The following is a 25,020-nucleotide window of genomic DNA, read 5'->3' as shown; positions in this document are numbered from 1 at the left end:
TTTAATGATTGACATAGTACTTCTGTAAGGATGTGGGTGGCCCTGAAAAGGGCCGGGGTTTGCAGAAACTTCGACGGTCAGGTCATCACTTCTTCTTGGGCTTGGACGCTTTCTTGGCAGGCGCCGCCTTCTTTGGAGTCTTCTTTACCGGAGTCTTTCTTGTGGGTTTCTTGGCAGCGGGTTTCTTGGCCGGAGATTTCTTGGTCTTCTTGGTAGTCGGTTTCTTTGTCTTCTTGGGGGTGGTAGCCTTAGTAGCCTTCTTAGCCTTTGGCTTTTTTGGCTTGGTGGTCTTGGGTTTTGCGGCCTTCTTAGCCACAGGTTTCTTGACCGGCTTCTTGACGGCTTTCTTTGCAGCCTTCTCGGCGGCTTTCTTGGCTGCCACGTTGATCTTGAAGGATCCCGACGCCCCAGTTCCTTTGACCTGGATGAGGGTACCCTTCTCCACCAAGGATTTCAGGGCGCGCTTGACGAAGTGCGCTTTCTTCTCCACGTCGAACTTGTAGTTACCGGCAATGTACTTCTTGATGGCCGACAGAGAAGAACCGGTACGGTCCTTGAGCGCTTCCACGGCCGACGTAACCATAACAGTGGTGGGCGGGTGAGCAGCAGGGCCCTTGGGTGCCGTAGGCTTCCTGGACTTCTTGGGGGACGATGCTGGAGCGGACATGCTGGCTTGCCTTGTCTGCGTTAGACGTGCAAATGAAACCTCCGTCTTGTCAAGCTGGCGTGAAGTAACAATGGTACGGACCTAGACGGAAACGTCGCAGCTTGTCTGTGTCCTGTTGTCCGTCGCGGCGAAACTTGTATTTATTTCTTTTCAAACTTTATGGTGGGATTGGCATGAGAAATGATGTCGGATCGGTTCCTGTACAAAAGAAGATTCAAATCTAAGCAATTTGATGGAAGCGGCTGATCACTAGCCTCCAGATCTTGAGATATTCGTCCTATTTCCACTAAGTGAGCTGCGATGTTTCCGACTATAAGTCCGTGCCGTTGTTACTTCAGACCAGCTTGACAAGACGTCAGAATCTTACTGCTAGTCGAAAAGAAACTTCCACAACACACATGGAGTATTGAACTACGATACAAACACACACACTATCAAATAAATCAAGATCCCTCCGCCGCACCCAACAACACCTCACTTTGATGTCTACTTCCACGCCAAAACGCACACTAAGAAAAACAGCAAAGCCGACGGCATCAACCAATTTACAAGGAAAATATGTTATACGCTTCACATGCATTCAGCAGAAACGACAAACACCAGGCTGCCCAAAAATAAACACGTCAACCAAAAAAAGACCACTCACACACAAAGAAATAAAGAAAGAACTACAATCGTTTCTTGAGGTTGGAATGATCATTGTATGTCATGTTCATCGTTCGACTCAGGTGTGTACGTGTGTAGGGCCGTGCTTGTTGTGAAAAAATACAGCTCTTTCTTGGACATTTGGGTGGCCCTGAAAAGGGCCGGGGTTGCTTGCGATGATAAGTCAGCCGGGTCCTTTAGCCACCAAAGCCGTACAGGGTGCGGCCTTGACGTTTGAGAGCGTAGACGACATCCATGGCGGTGACCGTCTTACGCTTGGCGTGCTCGGTGTATGTGACCGCGTCGCGGATCACATTCTCCAGGAAGACCTTGAGAACGCCCCGGGTCTCCTCGTAGATGAGGCCGGAGATGCGTTTGACGCCGCCTCGGCGAGCCAGACGACGGATGGCGGGCTTGGTGATGCCCTGGATGTTGTCGCGAAGCACCTTACGGTGACGCTTGGCGCCTCCCTTTCCGAGACCCTTGCCTCCCTTGCCGCGCCCAGACATGATGCTAGTAGATGCGATGTTCTTCTCGACTAGGATTAGAACGAAGCAGTGAATGGGTCGCCTCCTGCCGGCACCGATTTAATAGCCGCCCTGCGGACCTACGAGAACTCTAGTCGACGACCGGTCGACCACAACTAGCCAATGGGAAGACGCCATCCGCCAACCCATAGGAGCCACACAAGACGATTCCACGACGAGGCTTTCCCACCGGCAATACCGCTATTGTCGGAGATATGAAAGATTAGCAAAACGAAGGAAAGAAAGCAAAGCAAACTAGAGAACGCCCCCTGGCGATAGCGAAGATGACAAGAAGCACAGGGCAAGCGAGACACGAAAACGTCTACGCCACACACACGCTCCATTAGCGCTCATAAGTTTGACTACACATGTCAGACATTGTCTGTCTAACAATATGTTGAAGGCATTCGACTGGAAAATAACGCCAATCGACGCAAAGACCATTTCATTGTTCTAAAGAACGTCCCGTCAACGTCACAGGCGGCGACATTTGTTCCAGAAGGCAACGTCTGTTGGGTCTGTTCTGTTTGATGATAAGAACGTTGTGGAGGCTTTTATTACGTCAGAAGACACTTTATTTCTTGTATTGTGTTGCGTTTTGTATTTTTGTTGGCTTTGTTGTGCGTTGCAGCCCTGTCCTGTTAGGGCGCGTCGTTGGGTTCTATGCGCCTGCCATCGCAGGTTAGTGGCGTGTGCCTGCCTTGGGTGATTTGTTTGACTGCAAAGTGTGATTGCTACAGCTCTTTTGTGGGGATGTGGGTGGCCTTGAAAAAGGCCGGGGTTAATATATCTCTGGCACTGGCGGTAGATCTACTTGGAGCTGGTGTACTTGGTGACGGCCTTGGTGCCCTCGCTGACGGCGTGCTTGGCCAGCTCGCCCGGCAGCAGGAGTCGCACGGCGGTCTGGATCTCGCGGCTGCTGATGGTGGAGCGCTTGTTGTAGTTAGCGAGCCGAGAGGCCTCTGCGGCGATCCGTTCAAAAATGTCGTTGACGAAGGAATTCATGATTCCCATGGCCTTGCTGGAGACGCCGGTGTCGGGGTGCACCTGTTTCAGCACCTTGTAGATGTAGACGCCGAAGGTCTCCCTTCTCTTTCTCCTTCTTCCGCGCTTCTTGTCTCCGGCGGGCCTGGCTTTGCCAGCTTTTTTGGCGGCTTTTCCACTTGGTGGCATGGTGAGGCTCTTGGCGTATTAGACAGCAAAGAATGGGTGCACCCGCGCCGCCTCGGCTCTTTATGGGGAAAATAATGCAAATTTTCTGGATTGTCTAGTCCAAGGTGCGGACGTTGCAGAACATTTCACAGTAATCTCTGTCTATTGGCTCGCTGTCGGAAGTTGTCGATCCAGCGGCGAAGTATAAATTGGCTGGGCAGGACGTTTCGTCTATTCATTCTTCCAGCCGTATAACGCCAATCAATCGACTACTACAAGATGTCTGGACGTGGTAAAGGAGGCAAGGCACGCGCTAAGGCAAAGAGTCGTTCTTCCCGAGCGGGTCTCCAGTTCCCCGTTGGCCGCGTACATCGCTTCTTGCGGAAGGGAAACTACGCCCAGCGCGTGGGTGCCGGCGCTCCGGTGTATCTGGCGGCGGTGCTCGAGTACTTGACGGCTGAGATCCTGGAACTGGCTGGTAACGCTGCCCGTGACAACAAGAAGACCAGAATCATCCCCCGTCACCTTCAACTGGCCGTCCGCAACGACGAGGAGTTGAACAAGCTGATGTCGGGCGTCACCATTGCCCAGGGCGGTGTTCTCCCAAACATCCACGCTGTGCTTCTGCCCAAGAAGACCGGCAAGGCTCAGTAGATTCCAGACGTATACCTAAACCCCGGCCCTTTTCAGGGCCACCCACATCCTTTCAAAGGAACTGTATCATCTTCACACTTGTTTTATACATACGAAATGAAAAATACTTTAATACATTTGTATCTCATACACACACCGCATCTGCTTAGACCAGACAAAGACTAGACAAAGTTTACATTTTTAGTATTAATTCAGTCACTTTGCATACCCCATATGCCATACCTTGATAGCTAAGACATACGCAACGTTACACATCATGTGCGTGAGAAAGAAGAGATACGAGAAATGATACGAGAAATGAGCGAAATACCACTCCCTTCATCTGTCTGGACGGAGCAGTGTCATGCTCGCTGACATATCTGTACAACATTTGGGTAACCGGGAAAAATAGACACGTGGATGGCCGTCTGGCACGTGTGCGACACGCGCAATACACACGACTATACGTTTCAAGTTTCTTTGGGGGGGGTGTAGGTAGGTATGTTTGTATGTATTTGCAGGCATGGGCGCTGAGGTGGATGGATGGAAGGAAGGAATGAATGGGGCAGAACGAGTGATGAGGGTTGTGTAACAGTGTAACTTTGCAGTTTAATTGTTAAACCATGTCTCGGAAAAGGGGGTTCTGTTTAAAGAGATGTGAACGATGTAGATCTTTCTGGGATATGTCGGTGGCCCTGAAAAGGGCCGGTGTTGATGTTGCTCTTGCTCCGATCAAGCCTATGCGCGCTCCCCTCTGATGCGGCGGGCGAGTTGGATGTCCTTGGGCATGATGGTAACGCGCTTGGCGTGGATAGCGCACAGGTTGGTGTCCTCGAACAGACCGACCAGGTAGGCCTCGCTTGCTTCCTGCAGAGCCATGACCGCCGAGCTCTGGAAGCGCAGGTCCGTCTTGAAGTCTTGGGCGATTTCTCGCACCAGGCGCTGGAAGGGCAGCTTGCGGATGAGCAGTTCCGTCGACTTCTGGTAGCGGCGGATCTCCCTCAGGGCGACGGTGCCGGGCCTGTAGCGGTGAGGTTTCTTGACGCCACCGGTAGCCGGTGCGCTCTTGCGAGCGGCCTTGGTTGCCAACTGCTTCCTGGGGGCCTTGCCACCGGTGGACTTACGGGCGGTCTGCTTGGTACGTGCCATGTCGGACGGAGTTTGTCTACGCTGAAGTGCAGGACGATAAGACTAGTCGGCAGACTGTGGAGAGTGAATTTATAACAGCCGCTAATTAGATGCCCCAAGGTTTTCAATTGGCCGGTGCCCTGCCGTCTGATTGGTTGTCTTGTCCGAATCAGGCCTCGTGATTGGTCAGTTTTCATGTCTCCAGGATCCGATATTCAGCGGCAAGCTCGGCACTTTTGGGGGTCACGGAGGAAATGTTGCAAGGATAATCTTGAGCGCTACAATAGAATGGCTATGGGCTACAAGTGTATATTTGTACGCACTCTGCTGCGGATAGACGGATAGTGGTGACAAGACATCATCTTTGTACTGAATAAAGTTGTCGATTGATTAATTGATTTCCGGCGAGAAATTAACATTAGTCTGTTCACCTGGGCGTGTGCTTCTGTACGTATGTCCGTTCACCCATCCCTCCCTTCCCTTCCAACATGCATATGCGTGTGTTGTTATACATGTGCTCTACGCGTCTTTGTGTCACGGTGCGTGTGTGTCTGTCTGTCTGTCTGTCTGTCTGTGTGTGTGGGGGGATGCTTTCATTCTATTTCATGTATTACTTTAATGATTGACATAGTACTTCTGTAAGGATGTGGGTGGCCCTGAAAAGGGCCGGGGTTTGCAGAAACTTCGACGGTCAGGTCATCACTTCTTCTTGGGCTTGGACGCTTTCTTGGCAGGCGCCGCCTTCTTTGGAGTCTTCTTTACCGGAGTCTTTCTTGTGGGTTTCTTGGCAGCGGGTTTCTTGGCCGGAGATTTCTTGGTCTTCTTGGTAGTCGGTTTCTTTGTCTTCTTGGGGGTGGTAGCCTTAGTAGCCTTCTTAGCCTTTGGCTTTTTTGGCTTGGTGGTCTTGGGTTTTGCGGCCTTCTTAGCCACAGGTTTCTTGACCGGCTTCTTGACGGCTTTCTTTGCAGCCTTCTCGGCGGCTTTCTTGGCTGCCACGTTGATCTTGAAGGATCCCGACGCCCCAGTTCCTTTGACCTGGATGAGGGTACCCTTCTCCACCAAGGATTTCAGGGCGCGCTTGACGAAGTGCGCTTTCTTCTCCACGTCGAACTTGTAGTTACCGGCAATGTACTTCTTGATGGCCGACAGAGAAGAACCGGTACGGTCCTTGAGCGCTTCCACGGCCGACGTAACCATAACAGTGGTGGGCGGGTGAGCAGCAGGGCCCTTGGGTGCCGTAGGCTTCCTGGACTTCTTGGGGGACGATGCTGGAGCGGACATGCTGGCTTGCCTTGTCTGCGTTAGACGTGCAAATGAAACCTCCGTCTTGTCAAGCTGGCGTGAAGTAACAATGGTACGGACCTAGACGGAAACGTCGCAGCTTGTCTGTGTCCTGTTGTCCGTCGCGGCGAAACTTGTATTTATTTCTTTTCAAACTTTATGGTGGGATTGGCATGAGAAATGATGTCGGATCGGTTCCTGTACAAAAGAAGATTCAAATCTAAGCAATTTGATGGAAGCGGCTGATCACTAGCCTCCAGATCTTGAGATATTCGTCCTATTTCCACTAAGTGAGCTGCGATGTTTCCGACTATAAGTCCGTGCCGTTGTTACTTCAGACCAGCTTGACAAGACGTCAGAATCTTACTGCTAGTCGAAAAGAAACTTCCACAACACACATGGAGTATTGAACTACGATACAAACACACACACTATCAAATAAATCAAGATCCCTCCGCCGCACCCAACAACACCTCACTTTGATGTCTACTTCCACGCCAAAACGCACACTAAGAAAAACAGCAAAGCCGACGGCATCAACCAATTTACAAGGAAAATATGTTATACGCTTCACATGCATTCAGCAGAAACGACAAACACCAGGCTGCCCAAAAATAAACACGTCAACCAAAAAAAGACCACTCACACACAAAGAAATAAAGAAAGAACTACAATCGTTTCTTGAGGTTGGAATGATCATTGTATGTCATGTTCATCGTTCGACTCAGGTGTGTACGTGTGTAGGGCCGTGCTTGTTGTGAAAAAATACAGCTCTTTCTTGGACATTTGGGTGGCCCTGAAAAGGGCCGGGGTTGCTTGCGATGATAAGTCAGCCGGGTCCTTTAGCCACCAAAGCCGTACAGGGTGCGGCCTTGACGTTTGAGAGCGTAGACGACATCCATGGCGGTGACCGTCTTACGCTTGGCGTGCTCGGTGTATGTGACCGCGTCGCGGATCACATTCTCCAGGAAGACCTTGAGAACGCCCCGGGTCTCCTCGTAGATGAGGCCGGAGATGCGTTTGACGCCGCCTCGGCGAGCCAGACGACGGATGGCGGGCTTGGTGATGCCCTGGATGTTGTCGCGAAGCACCTTACGGTGACGCTTGGCGCCTCCCTTTCCGAGACCCTTGCCTCCCTTGCCGCGCCCAGACATGATGCTAGTAGATGCGATGTTCTTCTCGACTAGGATTAGAACGAAGCAGTGAATGGGTCGCCTCCTGCCGGCACCGATTTAATAGCCGCCCTGCGGACCTACGAGAACTCTAGTCGACGACCGGTCGACCACAACTAGCCAATGGGAAGACGCCATCCGCCAACCCATAGGAGCCACACAAGACGATTCCACGACGAGGCTTTCCCACCGGCAATACCGCTATTGTCGGAGATATGAAAGATTAGCAAAACGAAGGAAAGAAAGCAAAGCAAACTAGAGAACGCCCCCTGGCGATAGCGAAGATGACAAGAAGCACAGGGCAAGCGAGACACGAAAACGTCTACGCCACACACACGCTCCATTAGCGCTCATAAGTTTGACTACACATGTCAGACATTGTCTGTCTAACAATATGTTGAAGGCATTCGACTGGAAAATAACGCCAATCGACGCAAAGACCATTTCATTGTTCTAAAGAACGTCCCGTCAACGTCACAGGCGGCGACATTTGTTCCAGAAGGCAACGTCTGTTGGGTCTGTTCTGTTTGATGATAAGAACGTTGTGGAGGCTTTTATTACGTCAGAAGACACTTTATTTCTTGTATTGTGTTGCGTTTTGTATTTTTGTTGGCTTTGTTGTGCGTTGCAGCCCTGTCCTGTTAGGGCGCGTCGTTGGGTTCTATGCGCCTGCCATCGCAGGTTAGTGGCGTGTGCCTGCCTTGGGTGATTTGTTTGACTGCAAAGTGTGATTGCTACAGCTCTTTTGTGGGGATGTGGGTGGCCTTGAAAAAGGCCGGGGTTAATATATCTCTGGCACTGGCGGTAGATCTACTTGGAGCTGGTGTACTTGGTGACGGCCTTGGTGCCCTCGCTGACGGCGTGCTTGGCCAGCTCGCCCGGCAGCAGGAGTCGCACGGCGGTCTGGATCTCGCGGCTGCTGATGGTGGAGCGCTTGTTGTAGTTAGCGAGCCGAGAGGCCTCTGCGGCGATCCGTTCAAAAATGTCGTTGACGAAGGAATTCATGATTCCCATGGCCTTGCTGGAGACGCCGGTGTCGGGGTGCACCTGTTTCAGCACCTTGTAGATGTAGACGCCGAAGGTCTCCCTTCTCTTTCTCCTTCTTCCGCGCTTCTTGTCTCCGGCGGGCCTGGCTTTGCCAGCTTTTTTGGCGGCTTTTCCACTTGGTGGCATGGTGAGGCTCTTGGCGTATTAGACAGCAAAGAATGGGTGCACCCGCGCCGCCTCGGCTCTTTATGGGGAAAATAATGCAAATTTTCTGGATTGTCTAGTCCAAGGTGCGGACGTTGCAGAACATTTCACAGTAATCTCTGTCTATTGGCTCGCTGTCGGAAGTTGTCGATCCAGCGGCGAAGTATAAATTGGCTGGGCAGGACGTTTCGTCTATTCATTCTTCCAGCCGTATAACGCCAATCAATCGACTACTACAAGATGTCTGGACGTGGTAAAGGAGGCAAGGCACGCGCTAAGGCAAAGAGTCGTTCTTCCCGAGCGGGTCTCCAGTTCCCCGTTGGCCGCGTACATCGCTTCTTGCGGAAGGGAAACTACGCCCAGCGCGTGGGTGCCGGCGCTCCGGTGTATCTGGCGGCGGTGCTCGAGTACTTGACGGCTGAGATCCTGGAACTGGCTGGTAACGCTGCCCGTGACAACAAGAAGACCAGAATCATCCCCCGTCACCTTCAACTGGCCGTCCGCAACGACGAGGAGTTGAACAAGCTGATGTCGGGCGTCACCATTGCCCAGGGCGGTGTTCTCCCAAACATCCACGCTGTGCTTCTGCCCAAGAAGACCGGCAAGGCTCAGTAGATTCCAGACGTATACCTAAACCCCGGCCCTTTTCAGGGCCACCCACATCCTTTCAAAGGAACTGTATCATCTTCACACTTGTTTTATACATACGAAATGAAAAATACTTTAATACATTTGTATCTCATACACACACCGCATCTGCTTAGACCAGACAAAGACTAGACAAAGTTTACATTTTTAGTATTAATTCAGTCACTTTGCATACCCCATATGCCATACCTTGATAGCTAAGACATACGCAACGTTACACATCATGTGCGTGAGAAAGAAGAGATACGAGAAATGATACGAGAAATGAGCGAAATACCACTCCCTTCATCTGTCTGGACGGAGCAGTGTCATGCTCGCTGACATATCTGTACAACATTTGGGTAACCGGGAAAAATAGACACGTGGATGGCCGTCTGGCACGTGTGCGACACGCGCAATACACACGACTATACGTTTCAAGTTTCTTTGGGGGGGGTGTAGGTAGGTATGTTTGTATGTATTTGCAGGCATGGGCGCTGAGGTGGATGGATGGAAGGAAGGAATGAATGGGGCAGAACGAGTGATGAGGGTTGTGTAACAGTGTAACTTTGCAGTTTAATTGTTAAACCATGTCTCGGAAAAGGGGGTTCTGTTTAAAGAGATGTGAACGATGTAGATCTTTCTGGGATATGTCGGTGGCCCTGAAAAGGGCCGGTGTTGATGTTGCTCTTGCTCCGATCAAGCCTATGCGCGCTCCCCTCTGATGCGGCGGGCGAGTTGGATGTCCTTGGGCATGATGGTAACGCGCTTGGCGTGGATAGCGCACAGGTTGGTGTCCTCGAACAGACCGACCAGGTAGGCCTCGCTTGCTTCCTGCAGAGCCATGACCGCCGAGCTCTGGAAGCGCAGGTCCGTCTTGAAGTCTTGGGCGATTTCTCGCACCAGGCGCTGGAAGGGCAGCTTGCGGATGAGCAGTTCCGTCGACTTCTGGTAGCGGCGGATCTCCCTCAGGGCGACGGTGCCGGGCCTGTAGCGGTGAGGTTTCTTGACGCCACCGGTAGCCGGTGCGCTCTTGCGAGCGGCCTTGGTTGCCAACTGCTTCCTGGGGGCCTTGCCACCGGTGGACTTACGGGCGGTCTGCTTGGTACGTGCCATGTCGGACGGAGTTTGTCTACGCTGAAGTGCAGGACGATAAGACTAGTCGGCAGACTGTGGAGAGTGAATTTATAACAGCCGCTAATTAGATGCCCCAAGGTTTTCAATTGGCCGGTGCCCTGCCGTCTGATTGGTTGTCTTGTCCGAATCAGGCCTCGTGATTGGTCAGTTTTCATGTCTCCAGGATCCGATATTCAGCGGCAAGCTCGGCACTTTTGGGGGTCACGGAGGAAATGTTGCAAGGATAATCTTGAGCGCTACAATAGAATGGCTATGGGCTACAAGTGTATATTTGTACGCACTCTGCTGCGGATAGACGGATAGTGGTGACAAGACATCATCTTTGTACTGAATAAAGTTGTCGATTGATTAATTGATTTCCGGCGAGAAATTAACATTAGTCTGTTCACCTGGGCGTGTGCTTCTGTACGTATGTCCGTTCACCCATCCCTCCCTTCCCTTCCAACATGCATATGCGTGTGTTGTTATACATGTGCTCTACGCGTCTTTGTGTCACGGTGCGTGTGTGTCTGTCTGTCTGTCTGTCTGTCTGTGTGTGTGGGGGGATGCTTTCATTCTATTTCATGTATTACTTTAATGATTGACATAGTACTTCTGTAAGGATGTGGGTGGCCCTGAAAAGGGCCGGGGTTTGCAGAAACTTCGACGGTCAGGTCATCACTTCTTCTTGGGCTTGGACGCTTTCTTGGCAGGCGCCGCCTTCTTTGGAGTCTTCTTTACCGGAGTCTTTCTTGTGGGTTTCTTGGCAGCGGGTTTCTTGGCCGGAGATTTCTTGGTCTTCTTGGTAGTCGGTTTCTTTGTCTTCTTGGGGGTGGTAGCCTTAGTAGCCTTCTTAGCCTTTGGCTTTTTTGGCTTGGTGGTCTTGGGTTTTGCGGCCTTCTTAGCCACAGGTTTCTTGACCGGCTTCTTGACGGCTTTCTTTGCAGCCTTCTCGGCGGCTTTCTTGGCTGCCACGTTGATCTTGAAGGATCCCGACGCCCCAGTTCCTTTGACCTGGATGAGGGTACCCTTCTCCACCAAGGATTTCAGGGCGCGCTTGACGAAGTGCGCTTTCTTCTCCACGTCGAACTTGTAGTTACCGGCAATGTACTTCTTGATGGCCGACAGAGAAGAACCGGTACGGTCCTTGAGCGCTTCCACGGCCGACGTAACCATAACAGTGGTGGGCGGGTGAGCAGCAGGGCCCTTGGGTGCCGTAGGCTTCCTGGACTTCTTGGGGGACGATGCTGGAGCGGACATGCTGGCTTGCCTTGTCTGCGTTAGACGTGCAAATGAAACCTCCGTCTTGTCAAGCTGGCGTGAAGTAACAATGGTACGGACCTAGACGGAAACGTCGCAGCTTGTCTGTGTCCTGTTGTCCGTCGCGGCGAAACTTGTATTTATTTCTTTTCAAACTTTATGGTGGGATTGGCATGAGAAATGATGTCGGATCGGTTCCTGTACAAAAGAAGATTCAAATCTAAGCAATTTGATGGAAGCGGCTGATCACTAGCCTCCAGATCTTGAGATATTCGTCCTATTTCCACTAAGTGAGCTGCGATGTTTCCGACTATAAGTCCGTGCCGTTGTTACTTCAGACCAGCTTGACAAGACGTCAGAATCTTACTGCTAGTCGAAAAGAAACTTCCACAACACACATGGAGTATTGAACTACGATACAAACACACACACTATCAAATAAATCAAGATCCCTCCGCCGCACCCAACAACACCTCACTTTGATGTCTACTTCCACGCCAAAACGCACACTAAGAAAAACAGCAAAGCCGACGGCATCAACCAATTTACAAGGAAAATATGTTATACGCTTCACATGCATTCAGCAGAAACGACAAACACCAGGCTGCCCAAAAATAAACACGTCAACCAAAAAAAGACCACTCACACACAAAGAAATAAAGAAAGAACTACAATCGTTTCTTGAGGTTGGAATGATCATTGTATGTCATGTTCATCGTTCGACTCAGGTGTGTACGTGTGTAGGGCCGTGCTTGTTGTGAAAAAATACAGCTCTTTCTTGGACATTTGGGTGGCCCTGAAAAGGGCCGGGGTTGCTTGCGATGATAAGTCAGCCGGGTCCTTTAGCCACCAAAGCCGTACAGGGTGCGGCCTTGACGTTTGAGAGCGTAGACGACATCCATGGCGGTGACCGTCTTACGCTTTGCGTGCTCGGTGTATGTGACCGCGTCGCGGATCACATTCTCCAGGAAGACCTTGAGAACGCCCCGGGTCTCCTCGTAGATGAGGCCGGAGATGCGTTTGACGCCGCCTCGGCGAGCCAGACGACGGATGGCGGGCTTGGTGATGCCCTGGATGTTGTCGCGAAGCACCTTACGGTGACGCTTGGCGCCTCCCTTTCCGAGACCCTTGCCTCCCTTGCCGCGCCCAGACATGATGCTAGTAGATGCGATGTTCTTCTCGACTAGGATTAGAACGAAGCAGTGAATGGGTAGCCTCCTGCCGGCACCGATTTAATAGCCGCCCTGCGGACCTACGAGAACTCTAGTCGACGACCGGTCGACCACAACTAGCCAATGGGAAGACGCCATCCGCCAACCCATAGGAGCCACACAAGACGATTCCACGACGAGGCTTTCCCACCGGCAATACCGCTATTGTCGGAGATATGAAAGATTAGCAAAACGAAGGAAAGAAAGCAAAGCAAACTAGAGAACGCCCCCTGGCGATAGCGAAGATGACAAGAAGCACAGGGCAAGCGAGACACGAAAACGTCTACGCCACACACACGCTCCATTAGCGCTCATAAGTTTGACTACACATGTCAGACATTGTCTGTCTAACAATATGTTGAAGGCATTCGACTGGAAAATAACGCCAATCGACGCAAAGACCATTTCATTGTTCTAAAGAACGTCCCGTCAACGTCACAGGCGGCGACATTTGTTCCAGAAGGCAACGTCTGTTGGGTCTGTTCTGTTTGATGATAAGAACGTTGTGGAGGCTTTTATTACGTCAGAAGACACTTTATTTCTTGTATTGTGTTGCGTTTTGTATTTTTGTTGGCTTTGTTGTGCGTTGCAGCCCTGTCCTGTTAGGGCGCGTCGTTGGGTTCTATGCGCCTGCCATCGCAGGTTAGTGGCGTGTGCCTGCCTTGGGTGATTTGTTTGACTGCAAAGTGTGATTGCTACAGCTCTTTTGTGGGGATGTGGGTGGCCTTGAAAAAGGCCGGGGCGTATTAGACAGCAAAGAATGGGTGCACCCGCGCCGCCTCGGCTCTTTATGGGGAAAATAATGCAAATTTTCTGGATTGTCTAGTCCAAGGTGCGGACGTTGCAGAACATTTCACAGTAATCTCTGTCTATTGGCTCGCTGTCGGAAGTTGTCGATCCAGCGGCGAAGTATAAATTGGCTGGGCAGGACGTTTCGTCTATTCATTCTTCCAGCCGTATAACGCCAATCAATCGACTACTACAAGATGTCTGGACGTGGTAAAGGAGGCAAGGCACGCGCTAAGGCAAAGAGTCGTTCTTCCCGAGCGGGTCTCCAGTTCCCCGTTGGCCGCGTACATCGCTTCTTGCGGAAGGGAAACTACGCCCAGCGCGTGGGTGCCGGCGCTCCGGTGTATCTGGCGGCGGTGCTCGAGTACTTGACGGCTGAGATCCTGGAACTGGCTGGTAACGCTGCCCGTGACAACAAGAAGACCAGAATCATCCCCCGTCACCTTCAACTGGCCGTCCGCAACGACGAGGAGTTGAACAAGCTGATGTCGGGCGTCACCATTGCCCAGGGCGGTGTTCTCCCAAACATCCACGCTGTGCTTCTGCCCAAGAAGACCGGCAAGGCTCAGTAGATTCCAGACGTATACCTAAACCCCGGCCCTTTTCAGGGCCACCCACATCCTTTCAAAGGAACTGTATCATCTTCACACTTGTTTTATACATACGAAATGAAAAATACTTTAATACATTTGTATCTCATACACACACCGCATCTGCTTAGACCAGACAAAGACTAGACAAAGTTTACATTTTTAGTATTAATTCAGTCACTTTGCATACCCCATATGCCATACCTTGATAGCTAAGACATACGCAACGTTACACATCATGTGCGTGAGAAAGAAGAGATACGAGAAATGATACGAGAAATGAGCGAAATACCACTCCCTTCATCTGTCTGGACGGAGCAGTGTCATGCTCGCTGACATATCTGTACAACATTTGGGTAACCGGGAAAAATAGACACGTGGATGGCCGTCTGGCACGTGTGCGACACGCGCAATACACACGACTATACGTTTCAAGTTTCTTTGGGGGGGGTGTAGGTAGGTATGTTTGTATGTATTTGCAGGCATGGGCGCTGAGGTGGATGGATGGAAGGAAGGAATGAATGGGGCAGAACGAGTGATGAGGGTTGTGTAACAGTGTAACTTTGCAGTTTAATTGTTAAACCATGTCTCGGAAAAGGGGGTTCTGTTTAAAGAGATGTGAACGATGTAGATCTTTCTGGGATATGTCGGTGGCCCTGAAAAGGGCCGGTGTTGATGTTGCTCTTGCTCCGATCAAGCCTATGCGCGCTCCCCTCTGATGCGGCGGGCGAGTTGGATGTCCTTGGGCATGATGGTAACGCGCTTGGCGTGGATAGCGCACAGGTTGGTGTCCTCGAACAGACCGACCAGGTAGGCCTCGCTTGCTTCCTGCAGAGCCATGACCGCCGAGCTCTGGAAGCGCAGGTCCGTCTTGAAGTCTTGGGCGATTTCTCGCACCAGGCGCTGGAAGGGCAGCTTGCGGATGAGCAGTTCCGTCGACTTCTGGTAGCGGCGGATCTCCCTCAGGGCGACGGTGCCGGGCCTGTAGCGGTGAGGTTTCTTGACGCCACCGGTAGCCGGTGCGCTCTTGCGAGCGGCCTTGGTTGCCAACTGCTTCCTGGGGGCCTTGCCACCGGTGGACTTACGGGCGGTCTGCTTGGTACGTGCCATGTCGGACGGAGTTTGTCTACGCTGAAGTGCAGGACGATAAGACTAGTCGGCAGACTGTGGAGAGTGAATTTATAACAGCCGCTAATTAGATGCCCCAAGGTTTTCAATTGGCCGGTGCCCTGCCGTCTGATTGGTTGTCTTGTCCGAATCAGGCCTCGTGATTGGTCAGTTTTCATGTCTCCAGGATCCGATATTCAGCGGCAAGCTCGGCACTTTTGGGGGTCACGGAGGAAATGTTGCAAGGATAATCTTGAGCGCTACAATAGAATGGCTATGGGCTACAAGTGTATATTTGTACGCACTCTGCTGCGGATAGACGGATAGTGGTGACAAGACATCATCTTTGTACTGAATAAAGTTGTCGATTGATTAATTGATTTCCGGCGAGAAATTAACATTAGTCTGTTCACCTGGGCGTGTGCTTCTGTACGTATGTCCGTTCACCCATCCCTCCCTTCCCTTCCAACATGCATATGCGTGTGTTGTTATACATGTGCTCTACGCGTCTTTGTGTCACGGTGCGTGTGTGTCTGTCTGTCTGTCTGTCTGTCTGTCTGTCTGTGTGTGTGGGGGGGATGCTTTCATTCTATTTCATGTATTACTTTAATGATTGACATAGTACTTCTGTAAGGATGTGGGTGGCCCTGAAAAGGGCCGGGGTTTGCAGAAACTTCGACGGTCAGGTCATCACTTCTTCTTGGGCTTGGACGCTTTCTTGGCAGGCGCCGCCTTCTTTGGAGTCTTCTTTACCGGAGTCTTTCTTGTGGGTTTCTTGGCAGCGGGTTTCTTGGCCGGAGATTTCTTGGTCTTCTTGGTAGTCGGTTTCTTTGTCTTCTTGGGGGTGGTAGCCTTAGTAGCCTTCTTAGCCTTTGGCTTTTTTGGCTTGGTGGTCTTGGGTTTTGCGGCCTTCTTAGCCACAGGTTTCTTGACCGGCTTCTTGACGGCTTTCTTTGCAGCCTTCTCGGCGGCTTTCTTGGCTGCCACGTTGATCTTGAAGGATCCCGACGCCCCAGTTCCTTTGACCTGGATGAGGGTACCCTTCTCCACCAAGGATTTCAGGGCGCGCTTGACGAAGTGCGCTTTCTTCTCCACGTCGAACTTGTAGTTACCGGCAATGTACTTCTTGATGGCCGACAGAGAAGAACCGGTACGGTCCTTGAGCGCTTCCACGGCCGACGTAACCATAACAGTGGTGGGCGGGTGAGCAGCAGGGCCCTTGGGTGCCGTAGGCTTCCTGGACTTCTTGGGGGACGATGCTGGAGCGGACATGCTGGCTTGCCTTGTCTGCGTTAGACGTGCAAATGAAACCTCCGTCTTGTCAAGCTGGCGTGAAGTAACAATGGTACGGACCTAGACGGAAACGTCGCAGCTTGTCTGTGTCCTGTTGTCCGTCGCGGCGAAACTTGTATTTATTTCTTTTCAAACTTTATGGTGGGATTGGCATGAGAAATGATGTCGGATCGGTTCCTGTACAAAAGAAGATTCAAATCTAAGCAATTTGATGGAAGCGGCTGATCACTAGCCTCCAGATCTTGAGATATTCGTCCTATTTCCACTAAGTGAGCTGCGATGTTTCCGACTATAAGTCCGTGCCGTTGTTACTTCAGACCAGCTTGACAAGACGTCAGAATCTTACTGCTAGTCGAAAAGAAACTTCCACAACACACATGGAGTATTGAACTACGATACAAACACACACACTATCAAATAAATCAAGATCCCTCCGCCGCACCCAACAACACCTCACTTTGATGTCTACTTCCACGCCAAAACGCACACTAAGAAAAACAGCAAAGCCGACGGCATCAACCAATTTACAAGGAAAATATGTTATACGCTTCACATGCATTCAGCAGAAACGACAAACACCAGGCTGCCCAAAAATAAACACGTCAACCAAAAAAAGACCACTCACACACAAAGAAATAAAGAAAGAACTACAATCGTTTCTTGAGGTTGGAATGATCATTGTATGTCATGTTCATCGTTCGACTCAGGTGTGTACGTGTGTAGGGCCGTGCTTGTTGTGAAAAAATACAGCTCTTTCTTGGACATTTGGGTGGCCCTGAAAAGGGCCGGGGTTGCTTGCGATGATAAGTCAGCCGGGTCCTTTAGCCACCAAAGCCGTACAGGGTGCGGCCTTGACGTTTGAGAGCGTAGACGACATCCATGGCGGTGACCGTCTTACGCTTTGCGTGCTCGGTGTATGTGACCGCGTCGCGGATCACATTCTCCAGGAAGACCTTGAGAACGCCCCGGGTCTCCTCGTAGATGAGGCCGGAGATGCGTTTGACGCCGCCTCGGCGAGCCAGACGACGGATGGCGGGCTTGGTGATGCCCTGGATGTTGTCGCGAAGCACCTTACGGTGACGCTTGGCGCCTCCCTTTCCGAGACCCTTGCCTCCCTTGCCGCGCCCAGACATGATGCTAGTAGATGCGATGTTCTTCTCGACTAGGATTAGAACGAAGCAGTGAATGGGTAGCCTCCTGCCGGCACCGATTTAATAGCCGCCCTGCGGACCTACGAGAACTCTAGTCGACGACCGGTCGACCACAACTAGCCAATGGGAAGACGCCATCCGCCAACCCATAGGAGCCACACAAGACGATTCCACGACGAGGCTTTCCCACCGGCAATACCGCTATTGTCGGAGATATGAAAGATTAGCAAAACGAAGGAAAGAAAGCAAAGCAAACTAGAGAACGCCCCCTGGCGATAGCGAAGATGACAAGAAGCACAGGGCAAGCGAGACACGAAAACGTCTACGCCACACACACGCTCCATTAGCGCTCATAAGTTTGACTACACATGTCAGACATTGTCTGTCTAACAATATGTTGAAGGCATTCGACTGGAAAATAACGCCAATCGACGCAAAGACCATTTCATTGTTCTAAAGAACGTCCCGTCAACGTCACAGGCGGCGACATTTGTTCCAGAAGGCAACGTCTGTTGGGTCTGTTCTGTTTGATGATAAGAACGTTGTGGAGGCTTTTATTACGTCAGAAGACACTTTATTTCTTGTATTGTGTTGCGTTTTGTATTTTTGTTGGCTTTGTTGTGCGTTGCAGCCCTGTCCTGTTAGGGCGCGTCGTTGGGTTCTATGCGCCTGCCATCGCAGGTTAGTGGCGTGTGCCTGCCTTGGGTGATTTGTTTGACTGCAAAGTGTGATTGCTACAGCTCTTTTGTGGGGATGTGGGTGGCCTTGAAAAAGGCCGGGGTTAATATATCTCTGGCACTGGCGGTAGATCTACTTGGAGCTGGTGTACTTGGTGACGGCCTTGGTGCCCTCGCTGACGGCGTGCTTGGCCAGCTCGCCCGGCAGCAGGAGTCGCACGGCGGTCTGGATCTCGCGGCTGCTGATGGTGGAGCGCTTGTTGTAGTTAGCGAGCCGAGAGGCCTCTGCGGCGATCCGTTCAAAAATGTCGTTGACGAAGGAATTCATGATTCCCATGGCCTTGCTGGAGACGCCGGTGTCGGGGTGCACCTGTTTCAGCACCTTGTAGATGTAGACGCCGAAGGTCTCCCTTCTCTTTCTCCTTCTTCCGCGCTTCTTGTCTCCGGCGGGCCTGGCTTTGCCAGCTTTTTTGGCGGCTTTTCCACTTGGTGGCATGGTGAGGCTCTTGGCGTATTAGACAGCAAAGAATGGGTGCACCCGCGCCGCCTCGGCTCTTTATGGGGAAAATAATGCAAATTTTCTGGATTGTCTAGTCCAAGGTGCGGACGTTGCAGAACATTTCACAGTAATCTCTGTCTATTGGCTCGCTGTCGGAAGTTGTCGATCCAGCGGCGAAGTATAAATTGGCTGGGCAGGACGTTTCGTCTATTCATTCTTCCAGCCGTATAACGCCAATCAATCGACTACTACAAGATGTCTGGACGTGGTAAAGGAGGCAAGGCACGCGCTAAGGCAAAGAGTCGTTCTTCCCGAGCGGGTCTCCAGTTCCCCGTTGGCCGCGTACATCGCTTCTTGCGGAAGGGAAACTACGCCCAGCGCGTGGGTGCCGGCGCTCCGGTGTATCTGGCGGCGGTGCTCGAGTACTTGACGGCTGAGATCCTGGAACTGGCTGGTAACGCTGCCCGTGACAACAAGAAGACCAGAATCATCCCCCGTCACCTTCAACTGGCCGTCCGCAACGACGAGGAGTTGAACAAGCTGATGTCGGGCGTCACCATTGCCCAGGGCGGTGTTCTCCCAAACATCCACGCTGTGCTTCTGCCCAAGAAGACCGGCAAGGCTCAGTAGATTCCAGACGTATACCTAAACCCCGGCCCTTTTCAGGGCCACCCACATCCTTTCAAAGGAACTGTATCATCTTCACACTTGTTTTATACATACGAAATGAAAAATACTTTAATACATTTGTATCTCATACACACACCGCATCTGCTTAGACCAGACAAAGACTAGACAAAGTTTACATTTTTAGTATTAATTCAGTCACTTTGCATACCCCATATGCCATACCTTGATAGCTAAGACATACGCAACGTTACACATCATGTGCGTGAGAAAGAAGAGATACGAGAAATGATACGAGAAATGAGCGAAATACCACTCCCTTCATCTGTCTGGACGGAGCAGTGTCATGCTCGCTGACATATCTGTACAACATTTGGGTAACCGGGAAAAATAGACACGTGGATGGCCGTCTGGCACGTGTGCGACACGCGCAATACACACGACTATACGTTTCAAGTTTCTTTGGGGGGGGTGTAGGTAGGTATGTTTGTATGTATTTGCAGGCATGGGCGCTGAGGTGGATGGATGGAAGGAAGGAATGAATGGGGCAGAACGAGTGATGAGGGTTGTGTAACAGTGTAACTTTGCAGTTTAATTGTTAAACCATGTCTCGGAAAAGGGGGTTCTGTTTAAAGAGATGTGAACGATGTAGATCTTTCTGGGATATGTCGGTGGCCCTGAAAAGGGCCGGTGTTGATGTTGCTCTTGCTCCGATCAAGCCTATGCGCGCTCCCCTCTGATGCGGCGGGCGAGTTGGATGTCCTTGGGCATGATGGTAACGCGCTTGGCGTGGATAGCGCACAGGTTGGTGTCCTCGAACAGACCGACCAGGTAGGCCTCGCTTGCTTCCTGCAGAGCCATGACCGCCGAGCTCTGGAAGCGCAGGTCCGTCTTGAAGTCTTGGGCGATTTCTCGCACCAGGCGCTGGAAGGGCAGCTTGCGGATGAGCAGTTCCGTCGACTTCTGGTAGCGGCGGATCTCCCTCAGGGCGACGGTGCCGGGCCTGTAGCGGTGAGGTTTCTTGACGCCACCGGTAGCCGGTGCGCTCTTGCGAGCGGCCTTGGTTGCCAACTGCTTCCTGGGGGCCTTGCCACCGGTGGACTTACGGGCCACTATGAAAAGTTACGTGTGCACAAGGTTTTCCGCCATCTTGCTCATTAGTGTACCACGTGACTGGGCTGACTCTGTCCCAGGGCACCCCAGACTTCTAGTACTTCCAGATGCGCAAAAGATCTTGGGAACGAGGCATAGCTTTCACGCCTGCGCACTGGTGCCATTTGCAAAGAGGAATGTCCAGGCTTGCAGATCGTGAAAACCGCTTCTTTTTACGGCGAATTTTCGGTGAGTTATGACTTTTTGAAATCATGACTTGGTCTCAGGGGGATGAGTGAAGACCTTAATGATGTCCTGGAGTAATTAGGCTGTAGTTTTCTTAATTATTTTTTCTGGAATTAGCCTATTTTTTTGGTGTATCCTAAGATGTTCTGGAGCCATTTTACAATGATGTCATTCAACGACGCGGCCGTATTTTTAACGACACGAAGGATATGCATGGGTATGTCGACACGAAATGTATGCATTGGTCTCGTTCCCTTAGATTCTATTGTATGGATTAATACAGATTGAGTATAGACACAAAATACTAGGATGTTCTAGACTTGAAAAATAGCTCTCGCTCGAGCAGATTGAGTGTGTACAGGCTGAAATAAATTGATAATATCATTATATGCAAAAGCTAGCAGCACCAGCCCCCATCCCCACAGGTCAGTACTGGTCTCATTGGAGTCCTGACATTGTAATTGTGTTTGAAAGAGCCTATAAGTAATTTAGCCTACTAGTGTACTATCATTATAGACCCATTATAATCATTTTCAGAAAAAAAAGTAGATTGTATCAGTATGTATGTATTATATATGTCAGATAGTGTCAATATTGATAATATCAACATGTTGTTCATATGCACTGCAGGTGTCACAGATGGAGGAGCACAGAGAATACCTAGTGACTGTCTACAGAGTGTGCAGTAACAAGATGAAAGGATGGTAGGGCATATTAATGCCAGAACATGTGCAGCAGAAAATAGAAAGTGACGCAGATTAAAACTCTCTGTTTATGCTGTAATTGTTGTTCAATTGAATCTTCAAAATGTAAATAAAACTTCACTGTACATTCTGAATACCAGAAAGTCTCTGTCATCTAGATATATAACTTTTTATGGCCTGGTTTGACTGTACCTAGATATAGTTGAGTATAAAAATTGCAAATGCACTCTCTGTAACCTCAAATATGAACCGTGCATATAGATAGATATCTCCTTTTCCAAATGAATTTGTGAAAGAGAGGCATTAAAAAAGGTAAAGAAGTTATCCTCAATTGAGGTGAGGCATAGCTCAACAATTTTGGACTGAAGTCAATACATACATGTACACATGCAGTGTAAAACAAAAAAATCTGTAACAAGATCAAAATATGGCACATCATTTAGTAGTTTAGTAAAGATTGATACAACAGTGCTTCGAATGAGGACTATGGTACTACCATTCAGTCTCTGGCATTTATAGGTTCCAAGGTAAGGTTCCAAGGTAAGGTAGCAGTTATCTTTTTGTTATACTAATTATTAATATGATCTCTGCATGACAATCAAATCATTTAGTAGTTCATGATGGTATAGGTTAAATTAAGTTACCCTACATCTTTTTGGTGTCATTATTTCCATAAGACTATATCATTGATGGGCATTGAATACACATTGAAGACCTCTTAAAAACAGATTTATTTTTAGTCAGGTCATAACAATGATGGCATATCTACTCAATGAACAGTAAATTTCTGCTTTCAAATGGACAGAAGATTATCACCTAAGTCGGGTCATTTGAACATCATTCCTCTCCGACGTCAAGTGTTAGTGTTTACATAGCGTCATTGCCGAAGACAAAACACAGACATCGCTTAACACTAGAAGCAGGGTCAAGAAGCTAGAAGGGGAAAACTGTCACACACTAAAGTGTGCTCTGTACGTAGAGCACTGTCTTGGCCATTTTTACGGCTGCTCCGAGAGCTTTCAGGGATAAGGGACTTGAAAATCGGACCCGACGATATGTTTCGGCAACTAAAATCCCCTGCAATGAGTCGTATGTTTTGATCTCGTGGTCAAATTCTCGCGTGAGTGTGCGTGGATATCGAGAAATTCCCGTGAGTCATAGCGCGTAGCGGGAAAATTCAAGATGGCGACCAGGCACCGCTGGGAATAGCGTAAGTATCATAGTGCGGGCGGTCTGCTTGGTACGTGCCATGTCGGACGGAGTTTGTCTACGCTGAAGTGCAGGACGATAAGACTAGTCGGCAGACTGTGGAGAGTGAATTTATAACAGCCGCTAATTAGATGCCCCAAGGTTTTCAATTGGCCGGTGCCCTGCCGTCTGATTGGTTGTCTTGTCCGAATCAGGCCTCGTGATTGGTCAGTTTTCATGTCTCCAGGATCCGATATTCAGCGGCAAGCTCGGCACTTTTGGGGGTCACGGAGGAAATGTTGCAAGGATAATCTTGAGCGCTACAATAGAATGGCTATGGGCTACAAGTGTATATTTGTACGCACTCTGCTGCGGATAGACGGATAGTGGTGACAAGACATCATCTTTGTACTGAATAAAGTTGTCGATTGATTAATTGATTTCCGGCGAGAAATTAACATTAGTCTGTTCACCTGGGCGTGTGCTTCTGTACGTATGTCCGTTCACCCATCCCTCCCTTCCCTTCCAACATGCATATGCGTGTGTTGTTATACATGTGCTCTACGCGTCTTTGTGTCACGGTGCGTGTGTGTCTGTCTGTCTGTCTGTCTGTCTGTCTGTCTGTGTGTGTGGGGGGGATGCTTTCATTCTATTTCATGTATTACTTTAATGATTGACATAGTACTTCTGTAAGGATGTGGGTGGCCCTGAAAAGGGCCGGGGTTTGCAGAAACTTCGACGGTCAGGTCATCACTTCTTCTTGGGCTTGGACGCTTTCTTGGCAGGCGCCGCCTTCTTTGGAGTCTTCTTTACCGGAGTCTTTCTTGTGGGTTTCTTGGCAGCGGGTTTCTTGGCCGGAGATTTCTTGGTCTTCTTGGTAGTCGGTTTCTTTGTCTTCTTGGGGGTGGTAGCCTTAGTAGCCTTCTTAGCCTTTGGCTTTTTTGGCTTGGTGGTCTTGGGTTTTGCGGCCTTCTTAGCCACAGGTTTCTTGACCGGCTTCTTGACGGCTTTCTTTGCAGCCTTCTCGGCGGCTTTCTTGGCTGCCACGTTGATCTTGAAGGATCCCGACGCCCCAGTTCCTTTGACCTGGATGAGGGTACCCTTCTCCACCAAGGATTTCAGGGCGCGCTTGACGAAGTGCGCTTTCTTCTCCACGTCGAACTTGTAGTTACCGGCAATGTACTTCTTGATGGCCGACAGAGAAGAACCGGTACGGTCCTTGAGCGCTTCCACGGCCGACGTAACCATAACAGTGGTGGGCGGGTGAGCAGCAGGGCCCTTGGGTGCCGTAGGCTTCCTGGACTTCTTGGGGGACGATGCTGGAGCGGACATGCTGGCTTGCCTTGTCTGCGTTAGACGTGCAAATGAAACCTCCGTCTTGTCAAGCTGGCGTGAAGTAACAATGGTACGGACCTAGACGGAAACGTCGCAGCTTGTCTGTGTCCTGTTGTCCGTCGCGGCGAAACTTGTATTTATTTCTTTTCAAACTTTATGGTGGGATTGGCATGAGAAATGATGTCGGATCGGTTCCTGTACAAAAGAAGATTCAAATCTAAGCAATTTGATGGAAGCGGCTGATCACTAGCCTCCAGATCTTGAGATATTCGTCCTATTTCCACTAAGTGAGCTGCGATGTTTCCGACTATAAGTCCGTGCCGTTGTTACTTCAGACCAGCTTGACAAGACGTCAGAATCTTACTGCTAGTCGAAAAGAAACTTCCACAACACACATGGAGTATTGAACTACGATACAAACACACACACTATCAAATAAATCAAGATCCCTCCGCCGCACCCAACAACACCTCACTTTGATGTCTACTTCCACGCCAAAACGCACACTAAGAAAAACAGCAAAGCCGACGGCATCAACCAATTTACAAGGAAAATATGTTATACGCTTCACATGCATTCAGCAGAAACGACAAACACCAGGCTGCCCAAAAATAAACACGTCAACCAAAAAAAGACCACTCACACACAAAGAAATAAAGAAAGAACTACAATCGTTTCTTGAGGTTGGAATGAGCGTAGACGACATCCATGGCGGTGACCGTCTTACGCTTGGCGTGCTCGGTGTATGTGACCGCGTCGCGGATCACATTCTCCAGGAAGACCTTGAGAACGCCCCGGGTCTCCTCGTAGATGAGGCCGGAGATGCGTTTGACGCCGCCTCGGCGAGCCAGACGACGGATGGCGGGCTTGGTGATGCCCTGGATGTTGTCGCGAAGCACCTTACGGTGACGCTTGGCGCCTCCCTTTCCGAGACCCTTGCCTCCCTTGCCGCGCCCAGACATGATGCTAGTAGATGCGATGTTCTTCTCGACTAGGATTAGAACGAAGCAGTGAATGGGTCGCCTCCTGCCGGCACCGATTTAATAGCCGCCCTGCGGACCTACGAGAACTCTAGTCGACGACCGGTCGACCACAACTAGCCAATGGGAAGA

The 25,020-nt window shown here is 50.4% G+C and overlaps 16 protein-coding genes and 1 long non-coding RNA gene across 17 annotated transcripts; 5 read left to right on the top strand and 12 right to left on the bottom strand.

The window, feature by feature from the left end:
* Positions 1 to 33: 33 nt before the first annotated feature.
* Positions 34 to 667, bottom strand: LOC136440569 (histone H1-like). Its single transcript, XM_066436641.1, has one exon. It carries the CDS (start codon positions 665 to 667, stop codon positions 86 to 88), a length of 582 nt encoding a protein of 193 aa, XP_066292738.1. The 3' UTR covers positions 34 to 85.
* Positions 668 to 1,163: 496 nt separating this feature from the next.
* On the bottom strand, positions 1,164 to 2,149 carry LOC136440600 (histone H4). Its single transcript, XM_066436672.1, has one exon. It carries the CDS (start codon positions 1,819 to 1,821, stop codon positions 1,510 to 1,512), a length of 312 nt encoding a protein of 103 aa, XP_066292769.1. The 5' UTR covers positions 1,822 to 2,149; the 3' UTR covers positions 1,164 to 1,509.
* Positions 2,150 to 2,595: 446 nt separating this feature from the next.
* LOC136440593 (histone H2B-like) lies at positions 2,596 to 3,012 on the bottom strand. The gene has a single exon (XM_066436665.1). The coding sequence runs from the start codon at positions 3,010 to 3,012 to the stop codon at positions 2,650 to 2,652; it is 363 nt and encodes a 120-aa protein (XP_066292762.1). The 3' UTR covers positions 2,596 to 2,649.
* A 258-nt stretch (positions 3,013 to 3,270) lies between these two features.
* LOC136440581 (histone H2A-like) lies at positions 3,271 to 5,154 on the top strand. The gene has a single exon (XM_066436653.1). The coding sequence runs from the start codon at positions 3,271 to 3,273 to the stop codon at positions 3,643 to 3,645; it is 375 nt and encodes a 124-aa protein (XP_066292750.1). The 3' UTR covers positions 3,646 to 5,154.
* A 245-nt stretch (positions 5,155 to 5,399) lies between these two features.
* LOC136440570 (histone H1-like) lies at positions 5,400 to 6,033 on the bottom strand. The gene has a single exon (XM_066436642.1). It carries the CDS (start codon positions 6,031 to 6,033, stop codon positions 5,452 to 5,454), a length of 582 nt encoding a protein of 193 aa, XP_066292739.1. The 3' UTR covers positions 5,400 to 5,451.
* Positions 6,034 to 6,529: 496 nt separating this feature from the next.
* Positions 6,530 to 7,516, bottom strand: LOC136440601 (histone H4). The gene has a single exon (XM_066436673.1). It carries the CDS (start codon positions 7,185 to 7,187, stop codon positions 6,876 to 6,878), a length of 312 nt encoding a protein of 103 aa, XP_066292770.1. The 5' UTR covers positions 7,188 to 7,516; the 3' UTR covers positions 6,530 to 6,875.
* Positions 7,517 to 7,961: 445 nt separating this feature from the next.
* LOC136440594 (histone H2B-like) lies at positions 7,962 to 8,378 on the bottom strand. The gene has a single exon (XM_066436666.1). It carries the CDS (start codon positions 8,376 to 8,378, stop codon positions 8,016 to 8,018), a length of 363 nt encoding a protein of 120 aa, XP_066292763.1. The 3' UTR covers positions 7,962 to 8,015.
* Positions 8,379 to 8,636: 258 nt separating this feature from the next.
* Positions 8,637 to 10,520, top strand: LOC136440582 (histone H2A-like). The gene has a single exon (XM_066436654.1). The coding sequence runs from the start codon at positions 8,637 to 8,639 to the stop codon at positions 9,009 to 9,011; it is 375 nt and encodes a 124-aa protein (XP_066292751.1). The 3' UTR covers positions 9,012 to 10,520.
* A 245-nt stretch (positions 10,521 to 10,765) lies between these two features.
* Positions 10,766 to 11,399, bottom strand: LOC136440571 (histone H1-like). The gene has a single exon (XM_066436643.1). The coding sequence runs from the start codon at positions 11,397 to 11,399 to the stop codon at positions 10,818 to 10,820; it is 582 nt and encodes a 193-aa protein (XP_066292740.1). The 3' UTR covers positions 10,766 to 10,817.
* A 496-nt stretch (positions 11,400 to 11,895) lies between these two features.
* LOC136440608 (histone H4) lies at positions 11,896 to 13,346 on the bottom strand. Its single transcript, XM_066436681.1, has one exon. The coding sequence runs from the start codon at positions 12,551 to 12,553 to the stop codon at positions 12,242 to 12,244; it is 312 nt and encodes a 103-aa protein (XP_066292778.1). The 5' UTR covers positions 12,554 to 13,346; the 3' UTR covers positions 11,896 to 12,241.
* A 10-nt stretch (positions 13,347 to 13,356) lies between these two features.
* On the top strand, positions 13,357 to 15,480 carry LOC136440588 (histone H2A-like). The gene has a single exon (XM_066436660.1). The coding sequence runs from the start codon at positions 13,597 to 13,599 to the stop codon at positions 13,969 to 13,971; it is 375 nt and encodes a 124-aa protein (XP_066292757.1). The 5' UTR covers positions 13,357 to 13,596; the 3' UTR covers positions 13,972 to 15,480.
* Positions 15,481 to 15,734: 254 nt separating this feature from the next.
* Positions 15,735 to 16,368, bottom strand: LOC136440572 (histone H1-like). Its single transcript, XM_066436644.1, has one exon. The coding sequence runs from the start codon at positions 16,366 to 16,368 to the stop codon at positions 15,787 to 15,789; it is 582 nt and encodes a 193-aa protein (XP_066292741.1). The 3' UTR covers positions 15,735 to 15,786.
* A 496-nt stretch (positions 16,369 to 16,864) lies between these two features.
* Positions 16,865 to 17,894, bottom strand: LOC136440607 (histone H4). Its single transcript, XM_066436680.1, has one exon. The coding sequence runs from the start codon at positions 17,520 to 17,522 to the stop codon at positions 17,211 to 17,213; it is 312 nt and encodes a 103-aa protein (XP_066292777.1). The 5' UTR covers positions 17,523 to 17,894; the 3' UTR covers positions 16,865 to 17,210.
* Positions 17,895 to 18,296: 402 nt separating this feature from the next.
* On the bottom strand, positions 18,297 to 18,713 carry LOC136440597 (histone H2B-like). The gene has a single exon (XM_066436668.1). The coding sequence runs from the start codon at positions 18,711 to 18,713 to the stop codon at positions 18,351 to 18,353; it is 363 nt and encodes a 120-aa protein (XP_066292765.1). The 3' UTR covers positions 18,297 to 18,350.
* A 258-nt stretch (positions 18,714 to 18,971) lies between these two features.
* On the top strand, positions 18,972 to 19,391 carry LOC136440590 (histone H2A-like). Its single transcript, XM_066436662.1, has one exon. The coding sequence runs from the start codon at positions 18,972 to 18,974 to the stop codon at positions 19,344 to 19,346; it is 375 nt and encodes a 124-aa protein (XP_066292759.1). The 3' UTR covers positions 19,347 to 19,391.
* Positions 19,392 to 20,452: 1,061 nt separating this feature from the next.
* LOC136440609 (uncharacterized) lies at positions 20,453 to 21,519 on the top strand. Its single transcript, XR_010756686.1, has 2 exons — positions 20,453 to 20,684; positions 21,312 to 21,519. It is a non-coding gene; the product is annotated as an uncharacterized lncRNA (long non-coding RNA).
* A 1,752-nt stretch (positions 21,520 to 23,271) lies between these two features.
* On the bottom strand, positions 23,272 to 24,595 carry LOC136440580 (histone H1-like). The gene has a single exon (XM_066436652.1). It carries the CDS (start codon positions 23,903 to 23,905, stop codon positions 23,324 to 23,326), a length of 582 nt encoding a protein of 193 aa, XP_066292749.1. The 5' UTR covers positions 23,906 to 24,595; the 3' UTR covers positions 23,272 to 23,323.
* Between the last annotated feature and the right edge of the window lie 425 nt (positions 24,596 to 25,020).

Source organism: Branchiostoma lanceolatum, chromosome 8 (genome assembly GCF_035083965.1).
Source record: "Branchiostoma lanceolatum isolate klBraLanc5 chromosome 8, klBraLanc5.hap2, whole genome shotgun sequence".
Taxonomy (NCBI): domain Eukaryota; kingdom Metazoa; phylum Chordata; class Leptocardii; order Amphioxiformes; family Branchiostomatidae; genus Branchiostoma; species Branchiostoma lanceolatum.
This window is presented reverse-complemented; position numbering and strand designations above follow the sequence as displayed.

Coding starts and splice junctions, on each gene's coding strand:
- LOC136440569 (XM_066436641.1), bottom strand. CDS start 667: ATGTCCGCTCCAGCATCGTCCCCCAAGAAGTCCAGGAAGCCTACGGCA.
- LOC136440600 (XM_066436672.1), bottom strand. CDS start 1,821: ATGTCTGGGCGCGGCAAGGGAGGCAAGGGTCTCGGAAAGGGAGGCGCC.
- LOC136440593 (XM_066436665.1), bottom strand. CDS start 3,012: ATGCCACCAAGTGGAAAAGCCGCCAAAAAAGCTGGCAAAGCCAGGCCC.
- LOC136440581 (XM_066436653.1), top strand. CDS start 3,271: ATGTCTGGACGTGGTAAAGGAGGCAAGGCACGCGCTAAGGCAAAGAGT.
- LOC136440570 (XM_066436642.1), bottom strand. CDS start 6,033: ATGTCCGCTCCAGCATCGTCCCCCAAGAAGTCCAGGAAGCCTACGGCA.
- LOC136440601 (XM_066436673.1), bottom strand. CDS start 7,187: ATGTCTGGGCGCGGCAAGGGAGGCAAGGGTCTCGGAAAGGGAGGCGCC.
- LOC136440594 (XM_066436666.1), bottom strand. CDS start 8,378: ATGCCACCAAGTGGAAAAGCCGCCAAAAAAGCTGGCAAAGCCAGGCCC.
- LOC136440582 (XM_066436654.1), top strand. CDS start 8,637: ATGTCTGGACGTGGTAAAGGAGGCAAGGCACGCGCTAAGGCAAAGAGT.
- LOC136440571 (XM_066436643.1), bottom strand. CDS start 11,399: ATGTCCGCTCCAGCATCGTCCCCCAAGAAGTCCAGGAAGCCTACGGCA.
- LOC136440608 (XM_066436681.1), bottom strand. CDS start 12,553: ATGTCTGGGCGCGGCAAGGGAGGCAAGGGTCTCGGAAAGGGAGGCGCC.
- LOC136440588 (XM_066436660.1), top strand. CDS start 13,597: ATGTCTGGACGTGGTAAAGGAGGCAAGGCACGCGCTAAGGCAAAGAGT.
- LOC136440572 (XM_066436644.1), bottom strand. CDS start 16,368: ATGTCCGCTCCAGCATCGTCCCCCAAGAAGTCCAGGAAGCCTACGGCA.
- LOC136440607 (XM_066436680.1), bottom strand. CDS start 17,522: ATGTCTGGGCGCGGCAAGGGAGGCAAGGGTCTCGGAAAGGGAGGCGCC.
- LOC136440597 (XM_066436668.1), bottom strand. CDS start 18,713: ATGCCACCAAGTGGAAAAGCCGCCAAAAAAGCTGGCAAAGCCAGGCCC.
- LOC136440590 (XM_066436662.1), top strand. CDS start 18,972: ATGTCTGGACGTGGTAAAGGAGGCAAGGCACGCGCTAAGGCAAAGAGT.
- LOC136440580 (XM_066436652.1), bottom strand. CDS start 23,905: ATGTCCGCTCCAGCATCGTCCCCCAAGAAGTCCAGGAAGCCTACGGCA.